At 51.5% G+C, this 23,244-nt stretch overlaps 2 protein-coding genes across 3 annotated transcripts in view; one reads left to right on the forward strand and one right to left on the reverse strand.

Annotated features, from left to right (window-relative positions):
• The first annotated feature begins 5,056 nt into the window (after positions 1 to 5,056).
• On the forward strand, positions 5,057 to 8,315 carry PGPEP1L (pyroglutamyl-peptidase I like). Its single transcript, XM_045560880.1, is given in 4 exon segments — positions 5,057 to 5,229; positions 6,598 to 6,824; positions 7,512 to 7,684; positions 7,687 to 8,315. Coding segments are annotated over 3 exon segments (633 nt in total). The 5' UTR covers positions 5,057 to 5,229; positions 6,598 to 6,615; the 3' UTR covers positions 7,938 to 8,315.
• Positions 8,316 to 17,782: 9,467 nt separating this feature from the next.
• Positions 17,783 to 23,244, reverse strand: part of IGF1R (insulin like growth factor 1 receptor) — a 281,778-nt gene continuing 276,316 nt past the window's right edge. For both annotated transcript variants that reach the window (XM_045561532.1, XM_045561533.1), the window contains exon 21: positions 17,783 to 18,347. In XM_045561532.1, the coding sequence (XP_045417488.1) occupies positions 17,966 to 18,347 (382 nt within the window). In that variant the 3' untranslated portion in view covers positions 17,783 to 17,965. The remainder of the gene's footprint in view (positions 18,348 to 23,244) is intronic.

The raw sequence follows: 23,244 nt of genomic DNA on the forward strand, positions 1-23,244 counted from the left end.
ATTCTCACTCCTCACGTGGGCCCCAGGCTCATCAGATTCTAATGAATGTCACTTTCAGTGCGTGACTTTCTCATATTAATATGGGCTCATTATCAACACCAGTCCCCCTATGAAGCCCCAAATGTGCTCCAGGCATGTGCTGAGTGAACCTTCTCATCTAATCTTCATAAAAACCCCTCTGATTTTTCATTATTCTCATTTCATGGATGAGAAGATTGAGGTACACCAAAGTTAAATAGCATGCCCAGCTTACTCAGTGAAAGGGGACAGAGCCAGGTCTTTCTGACCCAAAGCCCCTGCCTCTCTCTCCGTGCCGTAGCTGGGGTCTGGCTCTGCATGTGCCCCTCCGGCCTGCACTCCCACCCCCGTCCAGGTTTAGCCTGGTGGTGACCACCAGCTCTGGCTTATTTTTTTGTAAAATGCCTTTGTCTGCCATGGACACAGTGCACGTGGTCTAGGACACCAGGTAAGTGTGTGGGTGTGTGTGAGAGAGACAGACAGACAGACAGGCACTGCAAGAACACGAGTTTCCACATGAGGCAGTGTCTGGAGACTCTCTCACCATTGCAAGTTGGGAAAAGTTCCTCAACGTCGGATTCTGACTGTGGCCCTCTCAAGCTGAATGATGCCCTGGCCAGATGGAGCTCAACCAGGCCTCATCTCCTTACCCACTGGAAGTCCCATCTTAGCTTGGGCTGCTGTAACACAATGTCCACTCATGTCCACTTATATCTACCCACGTACATTCATGTCCACCCACGTCCACTGACATCCACTCATGTCCACTGCTGTCCACTTATGTCCACTCATGTCCACTGACATCCACTGATGTGCACTCATGTCCACCCATGTCCACTGACATCCACTCATGTCCACTGATGTCCACTCACATCCATACATGTCCACTCATGTCTGCCCATGTCCACTGACATCCACTCATGTCCACTGATGTCCACTCACATCCATACATGTCCACTCATGTCCACTCATGTCCATTGACATCCACTTATGTTCACTCATGTCCACTGACGTCCACTCATGTCCACTCACATCCACTGACATCCACTCATGTCCACCCACGTCCACCCACATCCACTAATGTCCACCCATGTCCACCCATGTCGACTGATGTCCACTCATGTCCACCCACGTGACCTTTATTCCACCCCACAGACCTCACAGTTCTGGAGTCTGGAAGCCTGAGATCAAGCTTCTGGCTGATTCGGTTCCTGGTGAGGGCTCTCTGCCTGGTTTGCAGACAGCTGCCTTCTTGCTTACCTCGCACAGTAGGGAGAGAAAGGCTCTGGTGTCTCTTCTTCCCACAAGGACACTACTTCCAAAATGGGGTCCCCCACCCTCATGACCTCACCTAACCAAAGGACCTCCCAAAAGACCCATCTCCTAATATCATCCCATTGGGGGTCAAGGCTTCAACATATGCATTTTGGAGGGACACAGTTCGGTCCATAGTAGCCCCCAAAACCAACAGAGCCAACCACTCATTCTGGTGACTTCAGGCTGGCAGCAGACTTCCCAGGACCATACCAGCAATTTGGCCAGAGCCTGGGCTAGGTACAGTGGAGGTACAGTTGTTCTCCTGCCTCCAAATTGATGGCTGTTGGAGATGGTGCCCTCTGTCCTCCATGGCGGATGTCTGTGGGCTACAGTTTCCCTGTCTGTGCTTGGAGGGTTCCAGGGGACCCAGCAGGGACCAGGACGCCCCCCCGCCACCCACACAGTATGGGCAGCAGCGATGATCTCCTCCCCGGGAGGCTGGCGATACCTTAGCAGAGTCCATGATGACAGTGAGTCCCCATCTCTGGGGACAGGGTGGATCCACCTAGGTGCAGCCTCTCCCTTCATCAGGACAACTGTGGAGAGAAGGGAGAAGAGGGTGACATTCTACTTAGGAAGAGAAAACACACTAGGAAGATATTGGAGAATAATTCCAAGGCGATACATGAAAAAGTTCAAGTTTACACTGGTCCACACTCCCTTCTCTGCAACGCTGATACCCAAAGACCTCTAAATATTAGAGGAGTTTCTCCACTTGTTGGGTGGCAAAAAGTGAGCTGAGCAGATGGGCAGCTCTGTGTGACGAATGTGTCTATTCCGGTGAGAGCACATCTTTCCGTTTTCTGGGCTGAAACCTTAGTGTGGCCGTGTGTGGAGGGCAGCCCCAGCCCAGAAACTCTCCCGGAACCCAGCAGGGGGTTCCGATGGCAGCGGGCAGTCGCTGTGCCTGAGGAACCCCAGCAGGAGCAGCAGCAGGACCTTTGAGTTGCTTGGGCCTTGTCTCACAGATGAGTAAAAGATACAGTTGTCACGTCTAATGTCAAATGCCCTCCACGCCACCCCGGCTCTATAAAATGCCAAGGAGATCTAGGGTACGGCTTCCCGGCACTTCCTGCTTTGGCAAGAGCGATGCCATCAGCCTTCCGGAAAGCACGGCCTTAGAGGGGGTGACGGGTTGAATTTTGTCCCCCTCAAAAGATATGGAAATTCTAACACCCAGTGCCCGTGGCCTTCACTGGACACAGGGTCTTTACAGAGGCAATCAAGTTAAAGTAAGGTCATGGGGTGGATGTCATCCAATATGACTGGTGTCTTTGTAAAAGGGACATTTGGACACAGCGGAAAGATGACTGAAGACTGGCATGGTGCTGCGGCCAGCCAATGCACGTCGGGGGCTACCAGAAGCTGGAAGAGGCCAGGAAGGATCTTTCCACACGTTTCAGAGGGAGTGTGGCCCTGCTGACACCTTGATTTCAGACTCCTGGCCCAGAGCTGGGAGACAGCACATTTCTGTTGTCCTAAGGTACCCAGTTTGTAGCGCGTTGTCATGGCAGCCCCAGGACACCAACACAGAGGGGCTCCCCAAGTCCCACAGCGGCTGGGAGGTCTTCTTCACCATGCCCAAAGGCTCTCTCTCCCTCCCCTCTCCCCACCGGCTTGGGGGATGCGGTGGAAAGAAGCAGGGGTGGTGGGGGCGGCAGGGGGAGGTGGCAGCGGAGTCCCACGCTGGGCGTGCAGGGCCTCCCTTGCACCTGAGCGGGGAGCGGCGCTGCGGGGCTCAGGGTGATGTCTCTGTCCTGCGGGTGCTGCTTTTCGAGGGCTTATTGAGCATGGTCAATTGATCACGCCTCTGATGGCTGAACTAGGGCAGGTCTTCAGGGGACAGTCCTGAGAGCAGATTCCCGGGCAACTCTGCTCCTGGAATTCCGCTGCAGCCTTTGCCCAGAGCCAGGCCAGAGACCCTGTGAACATGCCACCAAGTGGGACAAACCAGTTCTTCACACATAGCGGGGTTCTGAGAAGCACCCCTGAGGCCCAGCCAGTGCCTCTTCCCCCTCGGCAGAGCTGAAGGGGACCCCAGAGTGATGGCTTCCAGCCTCTACTCCCTGCACTGTGTCCCCGCAGGACAGGAGGCCCAAGGTGGGGCCACAAGAGCTGGAACTCGGGCTTGCCCAGAGCCTGCTTGGCCTGTCTGGCCCCGGGGACGTCCGCCTGGACGCTCAGCCCTTCCTCCTCACCCTTTAGCCGTCGCCCTGTGCCGCCCGGGCCCCCTTCCCGCCGCTCTCCACCAGAGTCAGGCAAATGACTCCCACTCAAGGGCCCCGCTGGGGCTGCTGACCTTGGCGCTGACTTCTGGAGGAGAACAAAGCCTGAGCTGGCCGAGGGCGCTGAGGGGGGCAGAGCAGGGCCCCCTGGGAAGGCTGAGCTGCTGTCGCAACAGTTGACCAGAACAAACACCCCACTGTTCGAGGAGACCAGCGCAAGCAAGTCGCACCTGGCACGTCGTCCCCGTCTGCATCTGAGGCACCAGGGTCAGCCTGACTCCTCCGAAGCCGCGAGCAGGGGCTGGGGTCCCACCCGGGGCCTTGGGGCAGGCCGGGCGGGCAGACAGCCGGGCTTGGCCACCACTCGTCCAAGGATGCAGACTCGGGGACGCCCTGAAATGCCAGCAGCGCAGTGGGGACAGATGCAGGCAGTCACCAAAAACCATCTTGGTGACAAGCACAGCTCCCGGCACAGGAAAAGGGCCTGGCTTTTGGGGGGATGGCCTTTACGTTCCCGATTTAACTTTTACCCACAGTGACGTGCACACCTCTGAGGCCTGGCCCGGCCGTTTGGGCAGGAGGGGCTGACGCCGGGGCCTCTGCGCGGCCCTCACCTCCTCTCCCTGCCCGCTCCTCTCCACCCCCCAGCTCTTTTGCTCTTTCTCTCGCTGTCACTCTCTGCCAGTCTCACCTAAACCCGTGGATTTTGCTGCCCCTCGCATGCCGTGTCTCCCCAGCGGCCCCTCTGTGAGCTCCACGTGCCCAGAACCTGGGCCGGCTCCCCTTGGGTACTTAAATTTGGCAGGACCAAAATGGACCCTGCGACATCATGGCCCACTTCTGCCTCCTCCCCCTCCCCCTTAGGAGGCAGCTCTGATGTCGCTCCTCCTGCACAGTCCTCCACGGCTCCCTGCTGCCTGAGGATCAAGTTCAAACCCAGCTAGGCACTCGCTCTGCCTCCACGGCCTGCTCTAGTGTCCACGTCCCTGGCTCCCCTACGTGCGGCGCTCCCTGGTGCACCACTGGTGGTGGCGGTGGGTTATTTGTCACCACACCTGGGGATGCCGGGGATGCTATAGGCGGTTTGTGATCAGATGAGAACCCAGGGTGCTTGATGTCCTGTCCTGAGGTGTGCAGGACACGCGGAAGAAGCCTTCAGCCCTGCCAAGAGCACCATGTCACAGAGAAGTCCCCAAGGGCCTCAGGCTCCCATGCTCCCCTCTGCCTTTGCAGCTTCCTCTGCCCTGCGTGCGGGCCCAGCATCCTCACGCGGCCCACCCCATCCGTGCACAGGACTCACCCGCACCCCCTCTGCACACACGCTGGGTCGGACTCGCCTCTCTAGGGTGCCCCACCTTGGCGGGGGCAGCCTCACGCAGCATTTGCCTCGTGGGGCCGGAACCGCGGCTCTCTTGGCCCCTTGCCCCTGTGTGAGCTCCTTGAGGGCAGGGTCCAGGCCCAATGAAGACCCCTGAGAGTGGCCCCCAAGGGTTGTTCTCAGGGACTTCTCCATGCCCTGAAGCAACTCACCCGATTCTCTCCGCAGGAGCTGTCCCAGCTGGGCCTGGGGAGTGACGTGGAGCTGGAGCTACGGACTCTTCAGCTGCCCGTGGATTACAGGGAGGCGAGGCGGAGGGTCGCCAGAATCTGGGAAGAGCTCCAACCGCAAGTACTGATGGCCGGAGGGGCAGTGGGGCAAGAGGCTGACAACGGGGTGGAGCCAGAGCCTGTGAACCCCCCGGGCCCTGGTTCTAGGGTTGATGGCCGGAGTGCACCCTGTGCCCAAGTCCCACCAGTAATGCGAGGTCCCTTTCGTACGGTTCTGGATGGGTCTGTTTCTAAAAGTTTAATTTGCAATTTAGAGCAGGTTTTAAAAGAAAATCTGGAGAGAACAGAGGAGGAAAAGAAATGGAAGTAGTATTCCCAGCCAGGACTCAAAATAGTTTCCACCTAAGGGAGAGGCCCTTGGGTTAGGTCCCACACATGCCCATGTGGGCAGTTTGGCTGTGAGTGGAATACGGGACAAGGACCTCCTGGGCCTAGAAGAGCAGTTGGGAGGGTGGCGCACCCAGGGGAGAGCCCATCTTCATAGCACTCAGCCCATTGTATCTGTATATAATTACTGTATAAAGAACTGGGGCAGTGGCTCATGCCTATAATCTCAGCATTTTGGGAGGCCAAGGCAGGAGGATCCCTTGGGCCCAGGGATTCGAGACTGGCCTGGCCAACATAGCAAGACCCCATCACCACAAAAAATATTAATAGAAAAATTTTCCAGGCGTGGTGGTGCATGCCTATAGTCCCAGTTACTCTAGGGGCTAAGTAGGAGGATTGCTTGAGCCCAAGACTTTGAGGTTATAGTGAGCTATGATCACACCACTGCACCCCAGCCTGGGCAACAAAATGAGACCCTGTTTCTAAAACCAAAAAACCCCAACTGGTACAACCAACCCCCTGTAAAAAAAAAAAACCAAAAAAACCACAAAAAACCCCACAAAAAACAAAGACCAGATGATGAGTTTAATAAAACATACTCCACTAAGCCATTAAGACAATACACCAAATGTGGTAAAATACTCAGCAGCTATTTTTCAAAGAGCAAAAATAATGGGCTCAAATTCTACCAAGATTTTATTGGACTGCTACTAACATCCTTTATTAGAGTTGCATTAAAAAGAAGTTGAATAATTCCATGAAAACACTAAGTTTCTGCTCTTGTAGTCTTAGATACCAGCTTGCCACTCCCCCACCAAAAAAGAGAGAATACATTGCCCCGTAAGAATATTTTGAAATATAAAAGTATTTAAATGTAAGTGCAACATGGGTTTCTATTCAGCTAAAATAACCCTGGCTGCTTTTTGTTCCAAATATATTAATTAGGGGACACAGGCAGGGCATCCGGGGTTTCATGGTGGATTTGGGGTGTGGGATATTTTGCACCCTGGAGCCAGGCTGTACAAAGGTTTGGCCCTTTTGCACATTTAGTGACCAAGGACTTGGTTTTCTGGCACGTCTCTGCTATTGTGTGTCCACGCAGCTCACCGTCCACGTGGGCATGGATGCCTCTGCCAAGGCAATCTTTCTGGAACAGTGCGGCAAGAACCAAGGCTACCGAGATGCCGACGTCCGGGGCTTCCGGCCCGAGGGTGGTGTGTGCCTCCCAGATGGCCCAGAAGTGATCGCGTCAGGGGTCAGCATGAAGGCAGTCTGCAGGGGCGTTGCCATCGGAGACGTGGAGGTGGCCTTTTCCCGAGATGCGGGCAGGTACACTCTGTGGGTGTCGGGGCACTGAGCAGGTAGGAGAGGACTGGTCTTCAGCGTCCCCCCTCCCTCCAAAAGTCCATCCTGTATGTCCAGCTGGCCACTTGGCCAGGCAGTGCCACCCACTCCAGATTGCCCTGCTTTGCTGTCCTGCTTGAGGTCTTATTTCCAAGATCCCCTTCCCGGAATGGGGCCTTCGGAGGGTGGACACAGGAGAAGAGATGAGAAGGCAGATTTTGAGAGCCACTAACATTTAGCGAATGCCTTTTTACTTTGATTTTTTGAGGGACCACAGTTGTGAGTTAACGATGCTGATTTAGATTGATTTACCTTTGTTTCTCCGAACTCTGACCCCCAGTCGGCAGTTTCTCCTCTCCCCAAGGAATGAGTAAATAAATGACTCAATGAAGACACGAATGAGACAGGGGTCCGCTGGGGTAAAGGTGTTTTGGACTAGTTGGTTGAGAATCTGTCGTGGCCACTTGCTGGTCGTGAGCCCATGAGGCTGAGAGCCATGCCCGCCCCCAGCTCACCCCACACTGCGCTCTTTCTGAGGCAGAAGGACCAAACTGCAGTCTCCCCGGGGGGCCTTCCCCTCCCTGCTTTGCGATGTTGCAGGGCCGCTGCGCTAACACTGCACATGGTGAGAGGCTGGGCAGAGAAGTAACGCGGCGTTTTCTGCGGTTGCAGGTACGTCTGCGATTACACCTATTACCTGTCCCTGCATCACGGAAATGGGCACGCCGCACTCATTCATGTCCCTCCACTGTCACACCGGTTCCCGGCCAGCCTGCTGGGGAAAGCCTTGCAAGTCATCATCCGGGAGATGCTGGAGGAGGGCGAGAAAGCCCAAGCGCAAAGCCGGATTCAGAAAACTCAGCCACGGTGAATCCAGCCAAAGCCAACCAACCGGGGGTGGCTCCTTTAGAGAAAATGAAGCGCTTCGATCCTGTGTGGGGAGTTCAGCTGTGCTTTGAGAGGCTTTCTACAAAATTGCTTGTAAAACAGTTTACACAGAGGGAGAAAAATTCTGAATTAGCCCAGCAAAATCACAAAGGGTTCTTCTACTGTCAGAAGAAAGAACACTCTGGAAGGCAGGCATTTCACAAGGGATGAACTAACTTCAGTTATGGCTTTCGTGACAATGAAATGAAATTCTAGTAATCTCTTTTCTTCTAGAAGACTACGCAGTGGGTCTGTGCGATCCTGCCCAGCTTGCTGCGATCCAGACCTGTTCTGCCGCCGCCCATGGAAACACAGACATGGCCACGGCCCCAGCGCTTGCTCCTGGATGCCACGCTGTGCATTCAGGCCCTGTGGGCAGCTTCGGAGCCACTGAGGCTCCAGTGTTTGGTTTCTCCCTCTCTCTTTTACCCTTTTACTACTTACTTATTTTAATAATTTTTAAGTGTCCAGTTCAGTGGCATTCAGTACATTTTTGTGCAACGATCACCATCATCCATCTCCAGAACTTTCTCATCATCCCAAATTGAAACTCTGTATCCATTAAACAGTATCTACCTATTCCTTCTGCCTCCCCCAGCCCTTGGCAACCACCATGATACCCTCCGTCCCTATGAATTTGACTATTCTAGGTCCCTAATATAAGTGGAATCTTACAGTGTTTGTCCTTTTGTGTCTGGCTTATTTGACTTAGCATGATGTCCTCCAGGCTCATCTATGTTGTCGCATGTGACAGGATTTCATTCTTTTTTTTTAAGGCTGAATAATATTCCCTTGTATGTATAGACCACGTTTTATTTATCCATTCATCTGTAGGTGGACACTTGTGTTGCTTCCACCTTTGGCTATTGTGAATAATGATGCTAAAACACTGGTGTGCAAATATATCTGTTGGAATCCCTGATTCCAGTTCTTTTGTGTAGAAGGGAATTGCTAGATAGAATGATAAATCTATGTTTAATTTTTTGAGGAGGCTCCATACTGTTTTCCATAGCAGCGTTACCATTTGTATATTCCTACCGGAAGTGTTTGGTCTTAAAGCAAAGGTTAATAGCAGGGCTCAGCTTCTCTCCGTGGTCAGTATTAATCCCTAACTTTCAAAATGCAGAATCTCCTTTCTGTTTCATCTTTTGTTTTGCCTTTATGACACTGCACTGAGTCTTGTGCCAACCTGCTCCCAGCGAGGTTCCACTTGTTCAGTGTTTTCCAGGGCAACTTTCTGTTGGGAGCCCCATTGGTAACACTGCCTTTTTTTTTGAGGACGTGAGTGAAGGTACCTAAGCTCTGGGGAATTTCTTATGTTGGCGTGCTCACAACTACCAGTTTTCACTTTTTAAAAAGTCATAGTCACCTAGTACCCAGACTCATTCACTGTAAGAAAAAGTGCTGTTCCGCTGCTAGCCCTGCAGCACACCTGTGCATTTGGAATAGGCTTTATAGGAACCACTTTGCGAATAAACCTGGATCATCTGACATGAAACAGATCAAAGTCACACTGTGGCAGATCAAAGCCAGCAGGTGGGGTGGGATGGCGCTGGGTGGCGCACAGGTCTGGCCGCACGGCTGTTAATGTGGACATCAGATCCTTCAGTACTTAGGGGCAGACAGCTGCTGCCCAGAGCCCTTGACTCCCCTGAGCCCGACTCCTGTCCCAGGACACTGGCGAGCAAGGGGCCTCCAGGGCCAGGCTCCGTGTTATTTCAGACTGCTTGGCACCATGCCACGCTCATTTTTAAAACTTCCAGACATCATCCTGACGGGAGGCCCAGACCCTCCCCTTCATGAGCTTCCCCATCATTTCCTCTCTGTGGCCCCAGAAGTTCTCCAGGGAGAGCCCCAGGGGCCCATTCACATCCTGGTCTAACACGTGGCTGGCACCCCTGTCCATATGCGCTGAGGCCTGCTCAGTTCTGGCAGTTCTGAGTCAGTTTGCAAACCACAGCATAAAAGGCTGAATTCTGGGTTGGTCATTTAATTGCCAGGGGGCCTCGGGCATGTCTGCGTGTTTGCTCATCTATCAGAGTAATTAAAATCCTTCCTTTGCAGGGTTACTGGGAACATCCGGTGAGAGAATAGATGTGGAAGTCCTTCAGTGACAATGGAACACCACACAAAATACAAACCCGAGTCTGGACTCAGAGCTGGACCTGCAGGGTAAATACAGAAGCAGCCCTCCTAGGTTTGGAGTCTTAAGAAGTGGCACAGAGGGAAGAGGTTCTAACCTCTAAAGACCCAGCACCTTCGTCCTAAGAAATGGCTGCTCCTTCCGGCTGCACAGGCCAAGTGCGGAGCGCACTGCGGCCACCCGGAAGTGCAGCATCCACCTGCGCGGGAAAGGGGTAGGCCACCCCGGGCAGTCCAGCCTCGGAAATGAGACCTCCTTCAGTCATCAGGCACCTAGTGAAGGTCCTCAGAATGCCAGGCACTTGGTGACAATGGTGAGCAAAACCCCTGGGGCAACAGCAAGGCTTTCGTGTTTAGGTGATCTGAACCCATGCCTTGCTATTCAGCTCTTCGTCAGATGGGCTGATTTCGTTACTGAAGTGCAATTTCCCACGAACGAAGGAAAGGACCAGCTTGTTCTCCTTATGTTGCAGGTCTCTGCATCTTTGGTATGATTCTAGAACATTTATAGCTTGTTTCCTTTTCCTACAAAAGCCATTTCCCCTGACGAAGATAGCGATGTCTGGATAGTCGAGTCCCTGGGGGCAGCGGAGATCACTAACCGTCAACTAGAAAGTAACCAGCACCCTCTATGTGGTACGTCATCTGCGAGGCACCAACGAGGACATGGGAAATGGGAAGGATTGAAGTCCTCTGCCCTGGAGTCACACAGACCAAACCTGCCTTGGCCTGACTTTTGTCAGTGGAAGGTACAGGAAAAAAAACCCCTACAAATCAGTCAAAAATGCAGTACAGATTTCTGTATTTTACGTATTCAGATTTCCTTCCAGCTGATTTAAGAGAAACAGAATAGCTTCTCGTCTTCAGCAATTTGCATGCTGAGAAGGTTCAGCTGTCAGAAGCAAAGCGCTGCCTTCTCAAAGAACACTGCAAGCACCATGTGTGAACACACGTGCCACACGGAGCTCAGCTCCCCTGCCACAGCAGTGTGGTGATGCTTCCAGAAAGGGAGGAAACAAAATCAGAGACAAACAATGCATACAGAATTCTTTTATTTAACTTAAACCATGTAGTACTTAACTACTAGAAAAAAGCAGAGTAAGAGAAACTAAAGTTGCCTTAGCTTCAGCCATTCAAAATAGACAAAGTTTCTTTTTTCCCCCATAATGTAAAGAATCCAGAGTATATCGCAATAACAGGAATAAATTCTTACAACAGAATATACAAAAACATTTTTGAAATTTTTTTCATCTACTGATTTTTTTTATATAAACAGAGGATTTTTTAGGAATAATTTATACACAGAAAGTCATTTTATGTAACAAATTGGCCATGTTATTACCTTTTCTAAAACTTTTTTTAAAAAACTTTTTTTAAACAAGAAAACTCAGAAAATGCATTATTTGCGATGCATCCATTCCATCGCACCTTCTGGTTTGATTTTTTTTTTGAATCCCAGAGGTAGACAAACTCTGGCAAACCTCTCACCCCAACCTCACTGGCTTAGAAAGCAGACAGGTGTTTCTGCCAGGCATCTCTTCCACCTGTGGATGTGTCTGTGCAACGCCAAACATCTAAATGACAAGTTGAAAACAAAAACCAAATTGTTTCTGGACCTTTCTCCTACGTAGTGCAAAAATTCCAGATGTTTCCAGTGATGGGGACATTGTGGACTTGGGTAGACATGGCCAATAATCCATCGGGTGCTAGAGGATGTTGAGTCAAATTTTGAAAAAATTAATATTGTGTGTTGTAGTTTTTATTAAAAAGAATCTATTCTGTATTGGAAAAATCTACCTTCGGTGTTCTGCCTTAAATAAAAATAAATAGGTTCTCTTCCTTGTTAGAACAAAGCATCAATCATGACATGAGTCATGGAAGCAAATGGCCGGTGTGCCCCAGACTGTCATCCTGTGTGTGATCAATCCTGAAAACCGTCATCTGTGCAGTCAAGTCTTCCCATCTCTATGGCATTGCATGACAATGACGACAACCAGACCAACCAAACCAGATGCTAACAGCGCCGTGCACTGCTGGGCTGCAACACCTCTGCTGTTTCCACGGCCAATGAGGTTCTTTCCATCTGTTAGAGTAGCTACGCTCCAAAGGGAAATGACCAGTAACAGATGATCCCCTTTCCCAACCAGAGGGTTCTGGAAGACCAAGATACTGAAGATACAGAACTACTTTTTAAATCATCATTCCTTTGTTATAAACTAGGGCACAAAGCATGGGGGGAAAGAGGGTGAACCACGGCTTGGGTCAGGGTAAAATCCTTTTTTGGCATATTGTAAAGCTAGCTAGTAAACAGGTGTCTTAAAAAAATGGATCACAAACACACATTTGCACACACAGAGAAAAAAGGTGTCTTTAAATTATTTTTCGGCAATTATAAACTACAAACATTTTATAAAATTATTCTATGCTCTTACAAAAACACAATGAAACATTTAATTAGTTCTTGTAAACCAGATCTTCGTCAACTGACTACCCGTAATCTACTGGACTTGAGAGCCCTATTGAAAACGCTAATGAGTGACTAATTAAAACAATGTTTACCAGAAAGATGCGGACACACAAACATAGACATACAAATGAGTGATCATTATGTTCTTGTAGAAACGAAATCAAACAAAACCCTAAAGTCATGCCCCAGAACTGACAACTGATGAGTGCGATGTAGTTCGTGTTCTTGAACAATTTGACTTAAATCCGCGGTAAGTTTCCAGAGTAGGATGTTGGGTTTATTTGTTGAAACCAAATGCCCATGGATGACCGTTGAGCCTTGACGTGGTCTGACACCTTCAGAAACCATCAAGTTCACTCATTGCCCACGCTTCTTCCAAGCCCCGCACCCTCCTGCGCGCAATCCTCCTCTTCATGTCGGGATCCCTGGGACAATGGTTTCCTACCGCCTGGTCATTCCACCATCAAGGAGTGCTCACTTCTCCAGATGACCAACCAGCATGTAAGCTGGAGGCCAAAGATCCAACCCTCTGGCCTGTACAAGGTCTGTATCTTCAGCATCTCTGGCAACAGAGGTTCAATCTAAATAACATCCTCTCTTGAAGTTCTCATTTGTACTACCAACTACTTCAGAGTGGAGAAAGTAAGTTTGACTTTCATCACTGGTTCTTATGGAGTGGATCTCTGGTCCACATCTCCCAACACCACTTAGTCCAGGAAATGAAAAGACAGCTGACAACATAAAGTAACATTAACAAAGAACAAAGCCCAAACCTTCAGTGCGTTACCGGGACTGCTGGAATGGGCCAAGTCATACCATGGAGGGTTACTGTCAACCAGAGGGTGCCCATATTTTGGAAGGGAGTAGCCATCAACACCATCTGGCCACCCTGGGAGGACCCAACAGTGACAGCTGAGGACCTTGGATGAGCATCCTCACCTTCTCACCCATCTGAGCCCAGTGTCACTCTGCCACAGCCACCCATCGACAGAGGTGGCTGCTGAGGAAGAAGCTTCAGTGAACAAACTGGCCTGGAATCTGGCATCATGCTTGGCTCACACGTTATCCCAACCAAACAAAACACGCCCCTTCACACCGAGCATTCTGCCATTCGGTAGTTCCACAGTGACCGCGATTCTATTTCACGGAGCCACTTTTCCTACCGTGGAAATGTTGTTCCTGGTCATGAGAAACAGGCTGGCAGGAGAGGCCAGCGTTGGCCGCGAACACGGTCTTCTAGCTTCCAAGGAGGAATCTTGTTCCCACTGCGTGTCAAAGTCCTGACATCCCATGAAGGAGACCTGGGGTGATCCAGGCCTCCCACAGCTCAAGTTCAGCGTCGTCTCCAGACTACATCAGCTCCTGCTGCCTCAGGGGAAGGGCTGTGTGGGAGAATGTCTTAATGCTCACATCAATTCCATGATGTGCCTCAGTGGTTCATGTTACTTCAAGCAGTGTGAGCTGCTGTCAGGAGGAGGTCGCATGGAAAATGCCACAACTTAGCTTGGTAAGATTATTTGGAACACACAAAAGAGAAAAATCAAGAAGAGGTGGGAAATCAGCATGAAATTAGGCTAGAACTGTGGACAGATGATGCCTTGGTAGAGTCAAGGTGGGTGGGTTGGTCCACTAAAATGACTGCACCATCACACAAGCAAAATGTTCTCTTTTATTGAAGTGTTTCTGAAGCATTTGTTATGATGGGCACTACACTGTTAGTGTTTTCTTTCTACTTAAAGAAAAACCACCTACATAAAACAAAAACAAAATGACACCAACGACTTGGACAGTTTAAACAAAACCCTTATAACCAGCTGAGTGATCTGTAGAAATCCAGTTGTGGAAACCGGTAGGTATGTGCAAAAGAGAGGAGAGGCCACTATTCCAAGGGGTCGCCTACAGTGTGGAAGAAGAAAACCCTGATCAAACGATGTTTGTCAAAGACCTTAGGATCCCCAGGGACTCGGGAGAGAAGGGTAGTGTTCTCGCAGGAGAGAAAAGGCTCCTGATCTTAACTCAGTCCTGGAACTGGGAAGGAGCCAGTCACACTTGGGGAAAACCACCCACCCGCGTTTCCAGATAAAATCACCAGTGCCTGTAAGAGCAGCTTCTGGAAGCGGGGAGTGTGCCGTCCACCCCCATGAGCAGCAGGACGGACGGAGGCCCAGACCTGGTGGGAGGCTGGGTGCCGACCACTGGCCTGTCCAGCCCGGAGGTTTGGTAGGTCTCTGTTCACCCCGGGGGCGGGCAGGGCGAAGTTGAGAGAGCTGTCTGGAGGGGACAGGCACTTTCCTTCTGTGTGCACGCCACCTGGGCTTGGCTGTGACGCCAGGAACCTCTGCAAGCTGGCACAGAGGTCAGGTGAACCAAGCTCTTGAATTACTGACGCAGCTGCACCTTTGAATGGAACAAAGGCAGCAGTGGCAGCGGCAGGTCCCGGCCTCGGGGCAGGCCTCGTCCAGGGCTGCAGGCGGAGCAGCCCAGGGACACAAACCACAGACGCCACCCAATTACATGTGGGGTTCCCGCAGGGAGACCACTGTCGCCCCGGGCACATTTTCATCCTCAAAACCTGGGGAACCACTGCTCTCTCAATGACAAAATCTGTTGGTCATTCAATCTGCATAAAATAGTCTGTTCCAGAGACAACCAGCCAGGGGCAGCAAGGGCCCTTCTCAGCCTAACCCCTCACTGACCTCCGAGGAAACCAAGTTAGGAAAAAGAAAGAACAAAAGCAACACGGAAAGAGACATCTCAGAAAAGGGCGAGCTGTCTGAAATGAGTGGAGAGGGGAGTTCGTGTTGCTTCGACCCCGGAATGCAGCCTGTCCTCTCCCTGTGTCACCTGGGTGTGTAGCCTGCGGCGTGGATGAGGTTACCAGTATCAACGGCCTATTGTCAGGTGCTAAGAAATGTGAGATGTATTCTTTTTGCTATATACACATATAAAAAATAAGAGTGAGGTAGATAAATGTTTGGAAAAAAAAAAAAAACAAAAAACCAACATAAAACAAAAAACTGTCCTGTCTTCACACACACGCACACAAACCTTTTCCTCAGTATTTAAATTCATAATGGGGCGTCTCTACAGTGATTGAAACTGGTATCACAAAATAAATTAAAAGAAAACTCCTACATATAATACCTTCTTAATTAACTTTTTTCTTTTTGTTTTTTTTTTTGTTTGTTTTTAAAGGGAAAACGCTATGGGACAGGCTAGAGGAAGCAGTGAGACCGAAACTGCTGACAAGCAAAAAGCACTACAAACTTTCTTTTTTGTGTTTAATCTCCAGTCACAACTAGCAATCATCATATTTTAGCTTTGTTCTTACTCATAATTTAAACATTTCCGTCCCAGAAGCAACTCTTATGCTGTCATCACTCGGGTGAGAAGTGCTAAAAACTAAACGAGACCCCCGGGCCCCGAGGACTTGGATTCCTGGCCGCAGGAGAGCGGGCCAGCGCCAGAGCTCCGGTCCCCTGGGAGGGGCAAAGGGGCTCTTGAGCCACCATGGTGTCTGCGCTGCCCGACCTGGTGCTCCAGCCAGCAGACCTGGTGCTGGCTCATGCACCCCCCCCCCCGCCCCGAGGATGCCACCTCCGGCCAGCTCGGATCCCCGGCCCCACTCCCCGCAGGGCGGAGGGGGTCCCTCGGGGTGTTCTGGTTCTACAGACAGGTAGGTCGGTCTGGCGAGGGTGGTGGCGGAAGGCCGAGGCGGGGCCCGCTGGAGCCCGCTCTGCTGCACCCTTGGACTCAGCAGCTGTTTTCATGGGATGGAAGGATTAAATATCCACTAAAAAAAAATAATCATCCAAATGCCTAGTGTCTGCAGTTAAAACTGCTGTTGTACCCAAGAATTAAAAAAATAGATATATATGTGTGTCACAACCAAAACAAAGGGAAAGAAGTGAGGCTTCTCAACAATGGTGAATAGAAACACTGAACGAGGACGTGCGAAATATTTAACCTTTTTTTTCTGACCTGAGTTTGCATCATGTCTTGCACTGTAACAGACTCCAATGCCGCGCGAGGGTGGCCGAGGAGAGGGGCTGCGGCCCCAGACTCCTTTCCGCCTCGTTCCCTCACCAGCCTCGTGCCCACAGAGCCTACGGGTTAGAAAACAACGAATGGGGCAGGTGGAGCCAGGAGGGGAGGATGTATTTATAAAAAGGCATCAAACAGTTCATGGCAAATCATGTCGCAGAAGTATTAATGACTGGGAAAAGAGGAAGAGAGTCACGCACTCTAGTACAAAGCATAAGAAGTTTCTTGGAGTGAGCAGAAGGGAAGAGGGTAGACCTGAAGGTTTTCATAGATTAAATCCACAAAGATAAAGAACAAAAAAAATAGCAGCTTTTTTTTTTTCTGTACAGACGTATAGATGAATATCTGAACCGTAAAAAAGTTATAAAAGTGACATTAAAGACGATGTGTATGCAAATGTTTCATGGTCTAACATAGAACTGTAAGAGCCATGAAGAAGTCCTAGGAACAGAGGAAATGTCAACAAAGCTTAGAATGCTTGAATCCATTTACTGCTTTTCTTCTCACTGTGGTGGTGGTGGTGTTTGGATTTCTTTCCTTGCAAACCTGCAATAACGGTTGGGCTGAGTCCCTGGAAACCCTTTCCCTTCTGTGTCCCGGGGGCCGGGCAGGGGGCTGGGGCTGGGGCAGGGAAGCCGGGGTTCGCCTTCTCCCCATCTTCACTGAGAGACAGTCCCATTGTGTCCAGTTCCCCACAATCATTACCTAGTCGAAAGCAATGAGACCTGTGTGAATGTGGACTTGAAGAGAACGTCAGGGGACAGTCGGATGGAGTGCGTCACCCACGTGCCTCTCCCACGGAGGGACGAGATACTGTGCTCACCCGTGCCTCTGGACATACGAAAATCAGTGCAGGGATCGTGAGGGAGAAAGTTCAGGATTTTGGCAAAATTTGGCAGCATTAAAATGGTAACAACCTTGGATGAACGATGGCCCTTTTTAAATTTCATATGTCCCTAAAAAGGTTAAAGATACAGTTAAAAATTTCCATCTCAATGTGTTTTTTATAAAGACCTACGGTGTCAGGCAGGTGTGTGCAGGTGTCACGTGGGGCCACAGGGACAGCCATTTCCTCAATCTGATAAAAAGGGCTTCCCGGCCAGGCTGGCGGCAAATATTTTTCCATTATGAAGCAGAAAGAAAGAGAAAGGGGTGTGTGTGTGTGTGTGTGTGTGTGTGTGTGTGTGTGTGTTTGTGACAGAGATAGACAGAGAGAGAAGGGAGAGCGAAGGAGGAGGGACAGGAAGAGAGTTAGGAGACTGGATTCTCAAGTGTTCTGTTGCTATTAAGTGTTGTCATTAAGGTTCTTAAAGGCCCGTGTCAGTTAAGGGTTTGGGTCGGGAAATAAAAAGCTGCTTGCATATTGAAAAAAGGAACATCCCAAATGTGTTTACTGCAGAGAAGCTGTCTCCCGTGGGCAGCAATGGCAGTTCTGAAGATCCACTGAGGTACAGGAGGCTCACGAATAGATTGTTAGACTTCCTCTCTCCCCCCTCCCCGCCGCCGGGTGTGCGACGCGTTACTGTTTGCGGGCTCCGATCGGGCATCAGCAGGTGGAGGACTGGGGCAGCGGCAGCGCCCTCTCGTTCTTGCGGCCCCCGTTCATGTGTGCATACGGCTGTCTCTCATCGAAGCTGGCGCGCAGGACCAGCACTCCAGGGCCCGGGCCGTTCTCGGCCTTGTGTCCTGAGTGTCTGTCGGGCAGTGGCAGGGAGGACGAGGAGGCCGAGGGGTCCAGGGGCACGCTCTCCATGTTCTCCGGCTCCAGGTCCAGCTCCTCGGGCTCCGGCGGCTTGTTCTCCTCACTGTAGTAGAAGGAGACCTCCTGAAAGCCGGGCTCCATCTCGTCCTTGACGCTGCGGATGATCTCCAGGAAGGACGGCCTCATCTTGGGGTTGTACTGCCAGCACATGCGCATCAGCTCAAACCTGTGGTGCAGACAGACAGAAGGTGGGCCCAGACCGCAAGGCGCTGTGGTTGCCTCACCTGCATGCGCGGGAAGGAGCCCTGCCGCCCCTCTAAGTCCCTGCCTCTCTGCCCGGACAACCCACGTGGCCTTCGGCTTCTCTCGCCTCCTCTCCCACTGTTCCGGTCACTGAGGCCAAAACCCAGGACCCACCACGGTTCAAAACCCAAACGCTCGTTTCCTGAGAAGGACAAATCTAGCTTTACACAGGGTCTGTCCTAACAGGTATTATGTATGGTGACAATGCTAGGAAATAAAAATAACCAGCTTTCTATCTGAAGCATCTCTTGCAGCCACTGATGAAACATCAGTTCCAGAATTAGAATGCAGGAAACCTCCAGCTTCTCACCAGTAAGGCTGATGAGTGAGCACAGCTTCCCTGACAGTGACCGCCGAGTCCCACCTATGCTATTTCCAAGCTTCCCCATGGTGCAGGGGCACCCCTGGCTGAGGGCCCAAGGAAGGTGGCAGCATGAGGCACAGGGCTGTAAGAGGGGAGCACGCATCCCGAGTTTGCTGTCCCGATCTCACACCTGCGTGCGACAAGCCCTGCCAAGGAAGAGCCCGGGGCCATGATCCGAGCTATGCTGGACCAAACGAGAGTCCCTGTGTGGACCTGGGGCCAGATCCCAACCAGCTAGTGAGCGAGAAGTGCGGGCAAGAGTCCCCCCTCCACAAGCAAGGGCCAGGCAGAGGGCAGAGCGTGAAGCCCTCAGAGTCACCTGGGCTGGAGGGAGTCTATCTGGCTGTGGACTAGCCCCTCAGGAGAGCAGGAGGAACACTGCTGCTGGTGTGGCCAGAAAAGGCCTGGGCTTTGACGAGCATCCGGAGCACAGAGATCCAGCTAAACAGACCCTTGGAGCAAAGGGAAAGGTGCTGGCCGGCCACAGCCACGGTGCAGGGCAGGGCAGCCATGCTTCCAGGGAGGGACGGGCCAGTGGCCTTCTCTCACGTGAACACGAAATCCAAGTGCCTTCCTTTCTACCTGTGTTGTCACTAGACAATTCTACTCTGTTGTTTTATTGAGATGCTTCTCAGTAAAAGTGGCCAAATGGAACTCCCATATCCAGGAAGCTCAAAGCACCCCAAACCGGCATCCAGCCTTCTCTCAGGGCCATCACTTGACCAACAGACCACCTGTGTAAGCGTAGCCCCCGGGGAAAGTCCCAGGGGAGATCTCCTGATGGAACCGAAGTCTGTCGCGCGGGGAAGCTGGCCGGCAGAGAGAAAGGCGCCCTGCTCACCTGGCAGCTTCCTTAGAGGACATCAGGTAGGTCAGGTGAGGTGGTGAGTGTGCGACCTTGAGAGGGAGGTAGGCCTAGGTGAGACGGAGATCCACCCAGCATTCAGCGTTTCTAGACTAGGGGTCGGCGCGTTACAGCAGGGCCAAACCCAGCCTGCTGCCGGTTTTTTGCAAGCTGAGTTTTACGGAGACAGAGCCATGGCCCCTCGTTTACATACTGTCTGCGCTGCTTCCCAGCTGCAATGGCCAATTGAGTAAGTAGCTAGAACAGAGACTGCTTGGCCTGCAAGCCTGAAATATTTACTGTGCGGCCCTTTACCGACCCCTCCTCTGGTGGAAAAAGAACTGGATGAAATCGATGCCTGACTAGAATTTTTTTTTCTCTCTCAATTAAACCACCTGCACGCAGGCCATGGCCCTAATCACACAGTTAACGTCCAGTTACTGCTCCCAGGGTGCACGCTGGGTGCCAGGCAGAGAGGGTGGTATGCGTGGGAGCTACTTTGATCCTCGCAAGTCTGTGAAGCAGGTGCTATCTGTATAATATATCCCCGTTTTACAGATAAGGAAACTGAAACACCAAGAGATTAAATCCTTTGTCCTACGTCATAAGCCAGCGAGGGTGGGGCTGATGGAGTCTCTGTGACACGGCACAGCTGCACCCTGATGGTCACCTTGGGAAAAGGAGTTTTCTTTTAACCTAAACAAGAGTAACCGCGATCCCACCAGGAGACCTTCCCTCTTCCCACTGACCACCGGACAGTCACAGATGTCGTAGGGGTTTGACTTGCACGATGAGCTGGCAGCTAATTTGTCGTGTCCCCCTCTGGTCAGGTGGTCAACAAGCCTGCCTTCCCACAGCCCCATCACGCCTAAGAAAAAGGACCAAGAACAAAAATTCAAGTGGGCCATAAATACATGACATGCCATTTCTGGGGCTGGGCTGCAACTTCCTCTCTGGCTGACGGACTTAGCCTTGAACAGTTGTGCAGCCGGGACCAGGAACATGAGATGTGCCTGGCTCTGTGCCCTGTGGCTGGGGGCTGAGGAGGTGCCACCGGCAGGGCAGTGATGCAGTGACATCAGCACAAACAAGCCATGTGATGCCTCTTGTAAACCATTCCAGAGTCACAGCCCTTCCAGGGCTGCCCATAAAAGGAAGTCTTTTTTGCTCTGTGGGATTCGAGATCTTGTTTACACTATTTCCACACAAAACTCTCCAGTAGACTCTAGAAGGATTTACGAGCTGATAAAACTCTTCTTTTAAAAAGTACATTTTTTACCACGGGTCCTTCGCGGAAGGCTCTCCCTGTTCGGGGGGTGCACGCCCAGCCCTGGGAGCGTACGCACGCCGAGGTGCCTCTGCATTGCCACCCCACTCTCGGCCCGACACGGAACCGGACAGGCTGATCGGTGTGGGATGTCGCAGGCCAGGTGCACCAGAGCACCCCCACATGCTGTCGGGTGTTAGCACAGCCCAGCCCAGGGTCACCTGTCACAACAGAGAGATGGGACTCCAGGGCACGCTGTGTGGGCCTCCCTCCCAGCGGCCCTGCACTGCCAGGGCTGTCTTAGGAACCACTTCTCAGCCAGGAGCAGGCCTTGGGACGGCGTGGTTTGTGTGCTGCGGCAAAGCTCACCCCAGGGCTCACAGGCTGCGAGCGGCCATTCCTGTCTGTTTGGATCCTATTCAACCACCCAGTTCCCGCAAAACCAGCCCGGGATTCCCAGCACCAGGGAAAAACCACATTTGAAACTTGCAAAAACAATCCGACTCTATTGAGTTTGTTTCCGATTCATCTATGAGTTGATGACTCTGGGCTAAAAAGTTCAAATTCCTTCCCTAATCCTGCACACTGAAGACTTCCCTGGCAACAGTTTTGACATGTGGAGTTGTGGAAATGTCACCAGCATAGCAAATGGCTTCTTCCCCGAGTTTTTATGGCTGAGTTCACACCTCTGCCCTGGCCCTTACTCCATGGCATTAGAGCCAGGGCCTTTCAGGTCACCACAGTCATGAAACTTTGGACGACACCTGTCTCAACTTTGTGCCCTGGGCAGCTGGCACCTCCCAGAGCGGCCCAACAGCATTGGTGGCGTTAAGTACCAAGATCTGAGCACAAAAGGGGGTTAAAGATGGGCTTTGTCATGAATTGGAAAGATGGACCCAGCAGGAAACCACAACCCAAATCTGATCTCATGATACATGCTCAATTAATTTAAACTGAGTCATGGCATTGAGACCCAGAGACCTAACACCCTGTGGCCTGGGCCATGGAGTCTTTCGCTCTGTCACACTGAGGGTGGCTTTGGCTACCCCCTGATGCTGAGGCAGAGTCCACCAGCAGCCACTGCACCTGAGAGTGCCTGTTCAGGCCTCAGGCCACACAGCTCCAGCGCGCTGTCCCGCCTGAGATCCGGCAGAGAGGTGCCAGGACACTCACGTGGGCTCAGCTGACTCTCTGCTCCACCGGGACAAACAGATCCATTCTATCACTTCTTGTAACAAAAGAATTCCTCTCCCAGAGCTCTTCTTCCTCACATAAGCTCATCAGTCGATTCAGAAGGACAACACAGACACTCCCTATGAGACCAACTTGCCTCCTTTCATTTTGTTCTTCTCTTAGAAGGGAGGAAAATTTGCCCAGGGGGCTGTGGATGGCAAAGCAGAAACGCCTCCTGCATTACACATTCAACTCGTAAGAGTAACTCGTCCTGTGAATTTCCTTGTCACTCTGCTGGGAATAGGAAGTGCACTGCCTTTCCCAGGGCAGGTGGGCAGCTTCCCAGGCCTCTTAATATTAAAACTCCAGTCACCTGGAGGTGGGTCAACTTTAAGAGTCCCACGTTTCTCACAGACAAACACTTATCTGAGTCAAAGAGAAAGCACAGAAGCAACACCTCTCCTGACCAGCCCCAACCCACGGGAGCAAAACCCACACTTGCTTTCGTGGCTGTTTCTCGGCTATAAAGCACCGACGACTCTAGCATTGGCCTCTATTCTGGCACCCTACACCTCTGTGCAAACGCAGTGGGCGCTGGTCCTCACACTCCATTACATTTTGACTCTGAAGGAAGATTTTTCTTATAATGGGCTGGTAACAATACAGCAGCCACACTGCTCAAAGTAAAGAGCAGGCAGTCGGTCACCTGGGAGGGGCACTGGGAGGGGGGGCACCAGGTTCCAAGACCCCCAGTGGTCCTCACACCTCCACATAAGCCCCTCCCACATCACGTCGGCTGGAGGAGATGGTGGGAACCTCGGAGTGTGACTTCGGAGGTTGGGTCAGAGAAGGTGCTGCGGCTTCTGCTCTGGGCCTGGATTGTTTACCCTGGGGCAGGGCTGGCGAACTCTGGGTCAAATCTGGCCTGCTGCCTGATTCTGTAAGGCCTATGAGCTAAGAATGGCTTTCAGATTTGTAAATGGTTGAAAAACATTCAAAATAAGAATATTTTGTGACAACATGGAAATGATATGGAATTCAAATTTCAGTATCCAAAAATAAAGTTTTATTGGAACACAACCATGCTCATTTATGTGATACCTACAGCTGCTTTTGCACCGCAACAGCAGAGTTGAGTAGTTGCAATCGAGATCATATGGGCCCATGCGCTA

Source organism: Lemur catta, chromosome 9, assembly GCF_020740605.2.
Source record: "Lemur catta isolate mLemCat1 chromosome 9, mLemCat1.pri, whole genome shotgun sequence".
Classification (NCBI taxonomy): Eukaryota; Metazoa; Chordata; class Mammalia; order Primates; family Lemuridae; genus Lemur; species Lemur catta.